At 27.3% G+C, this 13,255-nt stretch overlaps 1 protein-coding gene across 1 annotated transcript; it reads right to left on the bottom strand.

Annotated features, from left to right (window-relative positions):
- Positions 1-11,790: 11,790 nt before the first annotated feature.
- Positions 11,791-12,954, bottom strand: LOC145850084 (histone-lysine N-methyltransferase SUV39H2-like). The gene has a single exon (XM_082955231.1). It carries the CDS (start codon positions 12,952-12,954, stop codon positions 11,791-11,793), a length of 1,164 nt encoding a protein of 387 aa, XP_082811357.1.
- Positions 12,955-13,255: the final 301 nt, after the last annotated feature.

Below are 13,255 nucleotides of genomic sequence, written 5' to 3'. Positions count from 1 at the left end.
AGCACGATGTAATGCTGTAAAAATTATCATCTTAAAAACAATTTTTGTACTTAATGTTTGTTTTTTGAATGAAATGTTTGAAATCTTTTTTTTTAATGAAGTAACAATTTTATCAAATAATTTTTTTCTCTTTTTCTTTAAATAATCATTAATTTTAATATAACTGATCTCTCTTTGTAAGTTAGTTTAATTATGTCCAACATTTTGACTATGTTCTATACTTTTTTACTAATTTTTATTTTAAAAGGAAATAACAATGACGTTTTTTAAGAAATTTAAGCTAATTGTGATATTATAAAATTCAAAAAAATCAAACCTGCATAAATACTTCCCTGGCCACCTTCCCCTAATTTCTGACCAAGTTGGTATCTATCTTCAAACTTGTAACCGTATTGTGAAAAAATAAACTTGTTGCTGTTCATTTCAATCAGCTGATTATAATTCAAAATTGGTTGCTGCAATTGAACTTGCTTGGATTGCACGTGGCATGGTTGAACTAATGGTTGCGGAAAGGCAGGATAATAAAAATTCTGCTGCTGTAGTTTTAAAATTGGTTGGACTCTTGTTTGCTGAACTGCATTTATAGTTAGATTCTTAGTTAAATACTTAGTTAAATTCTGCTGATACTGGTTCAAAAGTTGTTTAGCTGTTGTTTGTCGAATTGCATAATTAGTTGAACTCTGATGCTTTAATTGTTGTATATGGTTTGATGCTTTTAGATGCTGTTCATACTTTAAATATTTATTAGTAGGAATTTTAGGAACGCTTATATGATTTTCAACATTTCTTTTTATAATTTCTTCATGAGCACGTTTACGAGCTTTCTTACTATGGTCAGGTTGCTCGAACTGATACGAGGATGGATAACCTTCCACACCGGTGATGTGATAATTTTTTGTGTTCATCTTTTCTTCAGCAATGTTATTTAACTAAATTCTAAAAAACGATAAATTTAAAATTTATTAGAAATAAGCTTTAGAAATGAAAACAAAATATAAAACATTTTTAAAACACAAATAGAAAAAAGGTACAGTAGCATCAAAAATAACAGTTTGTACTTTAGGTGAAAACAGACCTCATCTCAACGAAGATGAAAAATTTTGCTGCAGCTTTTGAAGCCATTTGGACGTTGAGCCGAACATTCATTAATGTAAAAAATGTTAGTATTTCTATAAATGATTTCAATTTTAAATTAACATAATGATTTGTAATAAAATGAGACAACTAAAACTAATAATTTTTTACTTAACACAGTGTTTCACTCTGAGTTTTAGATTGTCTCATTATTATTTTTTATTTGTTCCTTAACAGTAGAGCTCTGTCTTGTAAAATTAAAAATTGTTTTAAACACATTTTCAACAACCTAGAAAAATAATTAGATATACTATAAGCAGGCTAAACTTTCTTTCAAAAAATAAACATAACTCTGAGTTGTCAAATATTAGTTTGATGTATAAAATAATTATGTGTAAGCCTGAATTTATGCAAAAATTTAAAAAATAAAAAAGCTGTCATATTTACTTCGCAATATATCCTTACATTAATAACAACAATAGGACCGAATTCATAATAATGAAAAAATATTTAAGAAACAAAAACTACCCTTTTAAAACAGCCAGAATATTAAAATTTTCAAATATGTTTCAGTTTAAATAAAGTTTTAAAACTTTTATTTATCAAAAAGTACACAAATTCCATTAAACCAAACACAAAAATTGCAAAGAGTCTCTGATCTTTAAATTTTTAAAACCTTCAAGAAAAGTATTGTATTGTCTATTGTACGACAAAAAAAGCGTGTGTAAAAAGGAACCTTTTGGTTATCGGAAAAAATTCAACTACTAAAAATTCATAAATTATAACTTATTAAATCAATAAGACTTTTATATATTTACTTGTAAGTTATATTATTTTGGGACGGGTTAGGGAAGAATATATGAAAGTTAATAAATAGTAAATTCTTTAAATTAAAAGTAACTTTTTTGAATGCAACAATTGAAGTACTAGAACTGATCTCTAAACTTAATCTAAAACGTTCACAACATTATTATTTAAATTTAAATCCGGCCGGGTCCGGAACCGGATTCTTAATACTCTAAGTTATTTATAATGTAAACAGTATAAAAACTACTATGTACGATAATGCTTACGGTAAAATAACTCCACTAAAATGACATAATTAATAATAATCTTAGACAAAAATGAACACTGTAAATAAAAATATTAAATGTATGCATTAAGTTTAATTTCTATATTTTTAAATTTTGTCTATTGTACAAATCATCCTTATAAAATTTAAAATCTTGTAAAAATATCTTAAGCTAACACAATTAATCACACTGTATTTTAAACACATATCAATCTTTTCATCACAATTTTAAAACTTATCATTTTTTAATTAGTTTAATTTAAATGATTTGTAATCAGAATTACATTAGTTGCTCTATTTTTCTTACACTAAAGTTTCAAGCTAATAAACTTTCCATGGTTTTTGGCAACCAGAATATCACCTAATTTTAGCTAACATCAGGGTTGCCACTCTTTGAGTTAAAAAAACTAACTTGAGTGATTGTAAACTTTCCTGAGTCAGAATGAGGTTTTTGAAACCAAAAAAATAGTTACTTTAAGCTAATAATCCGTAGAATAGCTAGCCACAAGGTTGAAAATTTTAAGTAATGTTTACAATTTAGGCTAAAGGGGGGTTAAAAACTTTTTTAACAAGTTAATTTTATTTAATAGAATATTATCTTCGCTACCAGATGTTTTTCATAGCTTTACAAAATTCAAAGTAGTTTTTGAGATATAAGCGATCAAAACCGGAGAGTTTCATAGGAACCTAATGAAAGGTGCAAACTAAAAACGCGGAAATATCCATTTCACTAAAAATCTATCCCCTTATTACAAAATCTATATGTTTTTTAAGCTAGGTACCTCAAATTTTTAGGAAATATTCCTTACATAGTTTAAAAGCTTTTGAGTGTTGGAGTTAACAAAAAAAAGAAAAATGCAAATTTAAGGTCCAAAATTCAAAAAATAAAACTTTTAATGAAAAAAGAGGATTTTTTCTCAAAATAAAAAAAAATCTAACACTCAATGATTTAAAATTTAGTAAGAGTAAACTGTGAAAATTTGAATAAGATTGCTTAATAACTGTAGGAGGAGATAGATTTTTAATTAAACGGTGTTTTTTTCGCCATTTTAGTTTGCCCCTTCTATAAGGAAGCTATTGAGCTGGCCGGCTTTAACCCCATGTTTCTCGAAAACTACTTTAAATTTTGTTAAGCTGTAAAAAGTATCTGGTAGCTAAGATTAAAATCAATTAAATAAGATCAACTTGTAAAAATCAACGAGGACCTCCCTATAGCCTTACCAATATAAAATAAATTAAAATCAAGTTCTTGAACAAAATTAACAAGAAAAACTGGATCAGTTCAAACTCATTCAAAATCTAAAAGAAAACTAGCCTGAGTTTTTCGAAAAGTCTTAAAACTAGATTAAGTTTTTATAAAAAACAAAACTAGCTTGAGACAGCCTGAAATTTTCAAAATTTCCCAAAAATTTTCAAACTAGCAGGATTGCCACTGTTTAGGTCAAAAAAAAGCTTGCTAGAGTCAGGGTTCCCACTAAAGTTTCAGAAAAAAATCTAGAGAAAATATTTAGGGAAAAATTATCAAAAAAATGTGTCAAAAATAAAAGAAATCTGTAGTATTTCCTTATTTTAATCTAGTTTTAGAACTTTGCTGTTTTTAACTTGAAACTCTAAAATATAAATATACTTTATAAAAAAAAATTATGTTATATTATATATTTATCATAAAAATTTGTTCAGCACTAAAAAAAAAGTGAAATCTAGAAAAATCAAGAGAAATTCATGATTTTTTCATTTTATTTAGGGAAATTTAGAGTTTTTTTTTTTTGTAAAATTGTAAAAATCTAGGGATATCTAGAGAAATCTAGGGATATGGGAGCCCTGTAAAGTGAGTATAAATTAGCCTGAGTAAGAATGAGGCTTTTAAAAACTGAAAAAAAAAACACTTAAATCTAATAATAAGTAGAACAGCTAGCAACAAGGTTGAAAATTTCAGGTAATATTTACAATTAATAATCTGAAATCAAGTTCTTGAACAAAATAACTAAAAAATCACAAAATATTAAAAAGTGGATCAGCTCAAACTCATTCAAAATCTTAAAGAAAAATAGCCTGAGTTTTTTAAAAAATCTTAAAACTAGCCTGAATTTTTATAATAAACTAAACTAGCCCTGGGGCAGCCTAAGATTTTCAAAAATTCCCAAACATTTTCAAACTAGCAGAGTTGCAACTTTTTAAGTCAAAAAAAAAACTAGCTAGAATGAGTATAAACTAGCCTGAGTCAGAATAAGGTTTTCAAAAACTAAAAATTTACTTTAATCTAATAATCAGTAAAAAAGCTAGCCATAAGGTTGACAATTTGGTAGTAAAGTTTTTGATTTTACAACATAGGTAAAGAGCTGATTTTCTGAAATGTTTATTTCATAGTTTAAATGTAAACAAATGTAAATTAGTCACGTGTACAAACTGAGCCAATTCTGATAGGTGTTTAATTTTAACTGACTAAAATGACTCTTTTTAATTTATACAGGGTTTGTTTTTTGAAAAAAAAAACTTTTCTGTATGCTCTTTTTTGCTAACTAGATCTGAATTGTCCGGATCTCTGTTAGGATCCGGCCGGAACCGGATTCGAGCCTTGTTTTAAAATCAAGATCCGTCCAGAACCGGATCCGGATCTTTTTTTTAAACCGACATCCGGCCGGAACCGGATCCGGATATTTTTTCATATCAAGATCCGGCCATATCCGGATATCAGACAGAAATGGCAATATCCGGCCGGTTTTGGACCCGGATAGTGAGTCCGATACATCACTAGTATAAACCTATGTAAGACTTAAACTTTTATATGGATATTGTGTTATGGGTTTTTAGTATCTTCAGAAGGTTTAAATTTAGATGAATGGTTATTCATTTTTTTGGGTATATATTTAATTAAAGGTTGTGTTTTTAGGTAGTTTAAATATTTTAGCAAGATAAAAACATTTTTAATCAGAAAAACAATTTTTAAAACTCTTAGAATGTCTTTAAAAATTATTAGGATTAAGTGTTGACAATCACAACTAAGTGTGTCAATTTAAAAAAATAGTTTTAGCCTACTGATTCTAATTTAATTTTTACAGCGTTACTAAGCCAACACTTGCCAAACTAGCATAAGTTTTCAAAAAAGATTGCTCAGATTTGTTATAAAAACCTAATTTAAACTATTTAAAATGGCAGTAATAGTTATTTATTTGTTTTTGGTATGTAATAAAAATAAGAACTACCGGATTTCCAGAAATAACAAGTTTTAAATACTGAAACATGTTTGGACTAAAATTTCATGTTCAAGTATTTAATGAGGATATTTTTTCAAAAAATCTGGTAACTTTGCTACAAACTACTTAAATTTTAGTCCAAATTTTAAAATAAAAGAAATGTTTTTAAAAGAAAAATTAACATGTTAACAAATAAAGCTGACAAACGTTTCTAGAATTGTACTAAACAACTTCCAAATTATAATTATTTGTTATACTTAAAATTAAATTAATCTATTAAATAATTAAAATTAAAACAAGCTATTTTACTACATTTAAATATACTTAAAACTTAAATGATTAAATATTTAATTTAATATATATAAACTTAAAAATTTAAATGTACTTTTAGTAAATACTTTTACTTAAAACAAAACAAGTGAGCTTAATTATTACTATATGACTAAAATTTACATTCATAAATGTTTTTATTTATTTTTAACATTAATTTTTGTATTTTTTTATTAGGCAGTTTAATAAGAGTTATATAAAGCCGTTATATACATAATTTACACATTTAAACTACAAAAGACAAAAAATGTGTCAAATAAGTTCTGTATGACCACAAAAAAAAATAGAATAAAGTTTATATAAATGTAAAGTTACGTTTTAAAATAACAGTTTTAGTCTTATCAAAAATCCTAACAAAATATTTATATAAACATTAACATAAAACAGGAACAGATTTTGTTGAACATTTTTAAACTAGTTTATTATAAAAAAGATCTTTTATGATAAAACTTGTTTTCAACATCTAACTTGTACTTCCAAGGTCTGCTTCAAATGAATCTTATAAATACTATATTATTAAAAAACTATAATTTTCAAAGGTCATTCTGTGAACTCAATATTCACAATTATCTATTGAAAAATCTTTAAATTTTTATTGGATTGCAGAAATTTTAATTAAGGTTCCCATTCAAGTTTAAGGATATTTAAAAAAATAAGTTAGCTAAAAATTTATATTTTTTTTTAATTTAAAATATTAAGTTTCTAACTTGATAGTATTTTATAACTACAACTCAGGGCTTCTACAATTCCAGTAAAAAAGAGTTCTGAATGTTGAATTTTATTCTGTTAAGAATTTATAATTACAAATTAATTGCTCAAGAAATTGTATGGCGATTAAACAAAAGAAATCTGTAAATTATGCTACAAGGCCACGTGTATTAAGTTTTCTTAATATGTAAAAACAGCTAGATTTTAAATCCAAAAATAAACTTTCTCATTTCAAAAACTTTCAAATACAGTGCAGTCACCTTTCGCGATCTAAGCACTCGTTTAGTTACTCACTTTCATTTTGTTATGCTTTTTAGAACTTGATAAATAAATAGTTAAAAAATCTTAATTTCTTTAATATTGAAATTTGTTGTATGTATTAAGTTTGGAACGTGTTTAACTGTTTATATATAATTTTAAACGTTAAAACACCTCTACACCACTAACACACCGGAAAGTTGTTTTCCTTGAAGGTTAGACATTTGATTTTGCCTCAATTAAATTTTTTTATTTAACAACAGTTGCAGTTAAAATTCTCAAAAAAAAAACATGATTGATGACAGTCTGACAATAATAAAAGTTCACAACAAAATGAATTTAAATTTTCACACAGGGCCTTCAGTTCTTCTTCATGCTCGGAAGATCACGACGATTTGTTGGAATCGGTATTCTTCATAAACATCTTTTTAAATGCATTGTAAGAAAACAGCCAGTATAGTAAGTATATTTGCTACCTCTCGTTTAGTTACTTTCTCTTATTCAATTAAGCACTTTTGGTATGGAAAAATGTGCGTATAACTGTGAGATGTGACTGTAATTGATAATTAAATTTTCTATTAATACAAGCTATTTTCATGAATATCTTTTTTCACAAAATTAAAAAGAAAACTTTGTTGTTAAAATAAATTTTTAAGCAAAAGGTTCAAAAGTCATCTTCATAAATATATCAGATCACAATGACAACTATTTTACTAATGTAATTAACTTTTTTTTAAGAATCTTTGATTTACAGGAGCCGAATCAGGATTTTTAGTCAGATTTTTTATAAACAGTTTTAGTTTTAAACCAGTTTTATAATAATTATTAGCAGCTCGCTTCGTTAAAGTTTTACTTTTGATACACATTTTAGATAATATAAAATGTTTTGGCTAAATCAAAAACTTAAATATTTATTTTTACTTTACTTTCAGGATTTTTTGTGATATTATAAAACTAAAGTCATAGAGTTTTGTTAGTTAATTTACCTTTAATAAATAGGTAATAGAATTAAGTACTTGTGTATTTGAAAACAAGTAAATAATTGACAAAATAAGTGTATTTTCATTAGCCCAAAATGTTTTTAGCCATTATCAAATATTAAAGCATAACAATAACTACAGTATGTTGCTAATATTAATATTGTACTAGTTTATTAGTGAGATAGTTTAAAATGTGGTATTACAAGTAGATTATTATGTCCTTAGATATATTTATTGAATAATTTTATAGTTTGTTAATCACATAAAGTAAATAAAATATTTAAAAAATTAATTCTAGTATTTGTATTTTTATTATTGTTACTTTCTGTATGTTTTACAATAAGTGATTTTTTTTATATAAGTATTTGCTATTAATTTCATACTAATATTTAAGTCTGTTAATATGGGTTCATGATGATTTTGAGTTACCAAAAGATGATCTAAATATATTTATTCTAAATTTAAACTTTTACAGTGTGATTTACAAATCAAGATTTCTTTAATTTTATCACTTAATTATTAGTCAGTAGTATAATTTTTATCCTACATTAGTATAGAAAACTTCTTGAAGGCTTTGTGTGCTTTTGGTTTATTAAAAACACTAAAACATACAATAATGTTGTCATACTTGTGATAATTCTTAAATTAGAAACTTATCTTTTTTGGTTTATTCAGTCGCACTGTTATACTCTGTTCGATCTGGTGATACCAGAGTTTATCTAGGCTAAGTTTTGACAGACTTTTTTAAGTTGCAGACCAAATTTATTTTAAAAAATCTCTTTATATTTATAAGTTAGTAGTAAAATAACATATTTAAAACACATACTTTTTAAACTAAAGGTTATGCTCACTCTTGATAACAATAATTTGTCCTGGACATGACATTAAACTGTATCCCTGTTGTATCACTTGATAACCGAGAATTTTTTTCAGTTTATTTGACTAAATTTTTGAGCGCTTTGTTATCTGTCCTTTAATATACAATAATAAAATTTAAAAGTTTTGTAAATCTTTTAATAAAATAAAGTTAGTTGAAGCCATTTTTTAACATTTTTTAAAACCAAATCATTCTTCTATAAGGAATTACATGCTAAATCCCAACTTTTTCATACAAACCAAAATAAATTTTCAAATACCGAGTGTTGAGATAAGTGAAATATTCATTAAGAAAAAACTATTAAAAAGCAAGTGATAAATTAAAACTGTACAAACATTTTCTTTTTCGTATGTGTCGGCCACTTGGTTTCGATCTTGCAACTTATTTACAAAACTTGGTTCAACTCAGAAAGTTTTCAAATCCACATTAGTACACCCACGCCATCAGGCCACATATTTATATTCACCAAATTATAGCTCGACTCTTCCTGGCCTTTTTTTATAATAACCAAGAATAATAGTAAAAGTTTATCAGTATCAATGTCTCGTTCATCAACGTTAAGCATATCTATAAAAACAAATACAAACATATTTTTTATCTGTCCATTTTTTTGCTGAGTAATCATTCAAAAGTGCACTTTTGTGCGCATTTAAATTTTCTTACCCAGGTAAGCAAAGTGGTACATTGTTTATTGCTGGGACCATAGGAGTAGGAATATTCTCTATTTCCTTTTCTAAGGTGCTCTTTTATTATTAGCACGTTCATTAAGAAGAAATTTAAGGCAATCATAATCCGAGCTGACCTCATGTGGGCTAAACAACTGCGGTGCCTTTTTGTCAAAGCTTTTCACTTCTAATCATTTTTATAAGGAGTACTTTACTATAAACATTACCAGACACATTAAAATTGTTGACCTATGTCAAATCGAGAAGCACACTATTATTTTTTGAAAATGTAAAATCAGGGATATGGTTTATTTTCAATTCACAAGCTCCACCTTTATTTGCATTGTTGGTATTTTCACTGATATTTTCAAGAAAGTCATCAAGTTCTTGATCCATGACGACTTTGTATGAGCTCGTTAGATTTTGCAGTAACTACAGAATGCGTTTGTTTCAATGGTTGTTAACGTTAAACTAAACTTAAAAACCTTCTGTTTCTCTATGTTAGTCTGTGTAAACCATATTTTTTTAATACAAATTGGTCATATGGTACCAAATGAAACACAACTTTCCTTTTTTCTTATTTTGCTGATAAGTTCAGCTCTGGTAAAGTAGTAGGCAATTACTGCCAACGTAGAGGGGTTAAAACTTCCTTGCCATCTGGATAATAATAAATTTGTGTTGTTATAAAATTTTGCACTTTTTTTTAAGCATTGTACTTTTCTTCACATGGATCTTAAAGCACGATTGGATAGCCTGTCCAGTTTTTAAGTTAAAAAAACTCTCTCACATCTAAGTTATTTTAGAGAAGAACTATTTCTAAAATTATGCACTCAGAAACTAATCGTTGCCAGCTTTAATAAAAAAAAAAAGTAAAATGATAAGAAGATAAGCTATAATCAAACAATTCTACAATAACTTTGTGAATTCATATAGTAACGTCTGATGTACCTGTGTTTGGAACGTAGTTTAAGACGCTTTCTTTTAAACTCGCAGCATTAATTTAAACGGAGTGTCTGATAGGGAAATTGTTACCCGGGAAATGATAGGGAAATTGTTTTGTTTCTTGTTGATCATCTTACAGATTCATACTTAAAACTTTGGGCACCTTTCCTAACATCCAACTTCTTACCTCTAAAATTATAGATTGGAATATAATTCTGTCAGTTAAAAGAGCGTTTTTGGTGCCGAATAATCCAGACGTTTGACATCATTCTGTAAATACATTTCAATATAAGGAATTATTCAATGTGGACATGTATTAAACATTAAATATTGACCTTGTAATTAGCTGGTCACAGATCTTGCTCACATTTGAGTTGTTAAGTAACAAAATATTTTAGTTAGTTGATGTGGTACTTAACTATTCATATTACAGGTTACAAAACCATCAGAATGCAGCTTATCGGAAGTTCGCTGTCACTGATTGTAGTTAACAATTAATTTCTGTCATCACCAAAACTCAGATTTCAAAAGTTTTAAACGGATCATGATCTTGATGCAGACTCATAAACTCCGCTCTGTGTAACTAACATTAGTATTTTTACCACTGCTGACTTACTAGTTTAGCAACACTTCCTTCTAAATAGTCTAGAATGATTTAATAACGTAAGTTCGCCAAGCTTGTCCTGCGCCCAATAAAATTTCCGGTGCTTCGGTTGCTTATGTTTGAATCGACTTTGACTGACTTACAGATGCAAGCAATTGCAGTAAATTATTACCAAAATTTTTTTAAGTGCGTTGAAACTTCAGCATTAGATTAGATAATATCTTGCTGGTTTTCTACTTTGTGTAGATTGTGAAATCACATCATAAATTTGGTCCCATCCAATGATTAAAACTTTGTTAAACCATTCAGGACCACTAAAGATTCTTTAAGAAGAAAATCCCCTTGTTATTTATTTATTTATTTTTTTAATTATTAACAAACTGTAAAAAAAATATATAAATATAAATGGACTACAATTGGCTACATCTTAAATAACTACACATAGTTTTAGTAAAAACCAATTTTTTGTTGTTGAAAATTTTAAATATACTTTTTTTGAACTCTATAAGCATGCTACTTTTAAATTATAAATACGTAACGGTTTAAAATTTTTTTTAACAAGTAAAATTTATCAAAAATCTATACTTTTTTATATTAATAAAGAAAACGAATAATCATTAAAATTTATCACTTAAAACTTTAAAAAAAGCACAACATCACATGTTTAAATCACAAACTAAAAACCAATCAATAATACAAAAGGCTAATAATATTTCCATTTTTTTATGAGCTTCAAGTACATAATAGCTTTAAAATTAATCTAGGATACAAAAGTTTAACACAAAATCTTAAAATTTGTACTTTCAATGTTGATAAAGAACTATTTCACATTTAAATAATACAACTCCAATGTTAAAAAAAAGTTCAAACTCAATTTATTAATTTTTCGCTTAGATGTAATTACTTTATTTTAAAAAGTTGTGCATATCATAAAATTAATACGTCAAACAAAACCTAAGTTTTGAATTACTTTTTAACTAATATTTTTAAACTTTATAAAACATTTAAACTAAAGTATTCAAACGTTTATGCAGCATTTTTTTCATCACACAACGAATTTAGTTTAAAAGTAGAAATTCAAATTCTTTACATAAAGTAGCCTCTGCATTTTTTAGCGCCACAGTTACACTTTTTTCTCTTATTTTTGTTTATTTCCACCAGGTAGTCGTTAGTGAGCTCTTCATTCACTTCTATATCTCTTTTGGCGAAATAACACAACCTCGCCACTGATGAGTTAACAAAAACTGGTATTTCCACCAAGTTTGCGTCGCAAGAGTGGTTGACGAATCTGGCCTCATTTCCACGCTTTGAAGCATCAATTATTTTATTTATTTTTCGCCTGTCCATTTGTGGAGTCTCATATCCGTACAACCCATTTTTGTTGCCTTTTTTATCGTATTCTTTTTCATCTATAACGTTTCCTTTGTATTCTGACACAAACGCCCCTTTTGGGATTTCTTCAAGAGTCTTGACTGCCCAACCTTTGTTTTCGGTTTTGTAGATGCACAGCTTGCATCTACTTTCTCTTTGCACTACTCTGTTGACACAGCTTTCCGGGCATTTACAAGCACTGTTGCACTCAAATACTCTGTTTATTTTGTGTGACCCATCAACTTTAAGGAGACCTTGTTCGTTATAAGTCATGTTTGCCTTGTTCTTGATGCAAGGGCAAGAATTGTCGCATTTTGTGCAGCTGCAACTTTTCATATGTTTCTCCTTTTTTTTGAGCCTTTTGGTTTGTTTAAACTTAAAATTATTTGGAAACTGGTCTAGGTCCACTTCGTTTTCAAGAGCGATGTAAGGAAAGCCCCTAGTGAAACTATATAACCGTTTTTCCTCTAAGTCCAGTTGGGCCCTTTGAGTTTTCTTTCGTCGGAAATAAGACTCTATGATGTTGTTTCGTATTTCATTATCGAAAATATTTTTTTGCCTGGTACATCCTAGCTTGCAGAATTCACTTTTTGGTACCCAAAAGCTCGCTTCAACAGGCCAATTTTTTAGTTTAACTTTATAGTGCAATGATTTGTTTATCGTTTTCTGTTCTTTGATGTACTCGACGTCAGCGTTTATGACGTTTTTGTTTCTGCTTAGCTGGTGCTTGTGAGCGTCTAGTTTGGCAGTTTTGGAGTTGAAAATTTTAACTTGTGATTTTGGGGCTGCCTGTGAAAAACGTTTTTCCACAAGAAATGAATGTTTTAGGCATTTTCTTTTCTTTTTAAGAAAAACTTCTTTAGTTTTTCTACTTTTCATGACTACTTCTCAAAATATTTTATAGCTTAAAAAATAGCTGTAAAAAGAAAAGTATTTATGTGATTAAAATCAGATATGCTTTAAAAAGCTACTTTTAGTATAACTAATAACTAGTAAAACAAAAACATTAAATGCATGTTACAATAACTTCTGAGATTTTATCTTGCAATTTGGTTATTAGTTGTTATATTTTATCTAAAAAAAAAAATTAAACGTTGTTTAGGTAGAATGTAAAAGATATATGTACATAGAATGTACCTATGTGGTGTTATTATTGAAAATAAAATATATTAGTAATATA

This window comes from Thalia democratica, chromosome 2, assembly GCF_965202585.1.
Source record: "Thalia democratica chromosome 2, ktThaDemo2.hap1.1, whole genome shotgun sequence".
Lineage (NCBI taxonomy): Eukaryota > Metazoa > Chordata > Thaliacea > Salpida > Salpidae > Thalia > Thalia democratica.
This window is presented reverse-complemented; position numbering and strand designations above follow the sequence as displayed.

Bases quoted from the DNA above. Each gene is read 5' to 3' on its own strand.
- LOC145850084 (XM_082955231.1), bottom strand. From the start codon at position 12,954: ATGAAAAGTAGAAAAACTAAAGAAGTTTTTCTTAAAAAGAAAAGAAAA.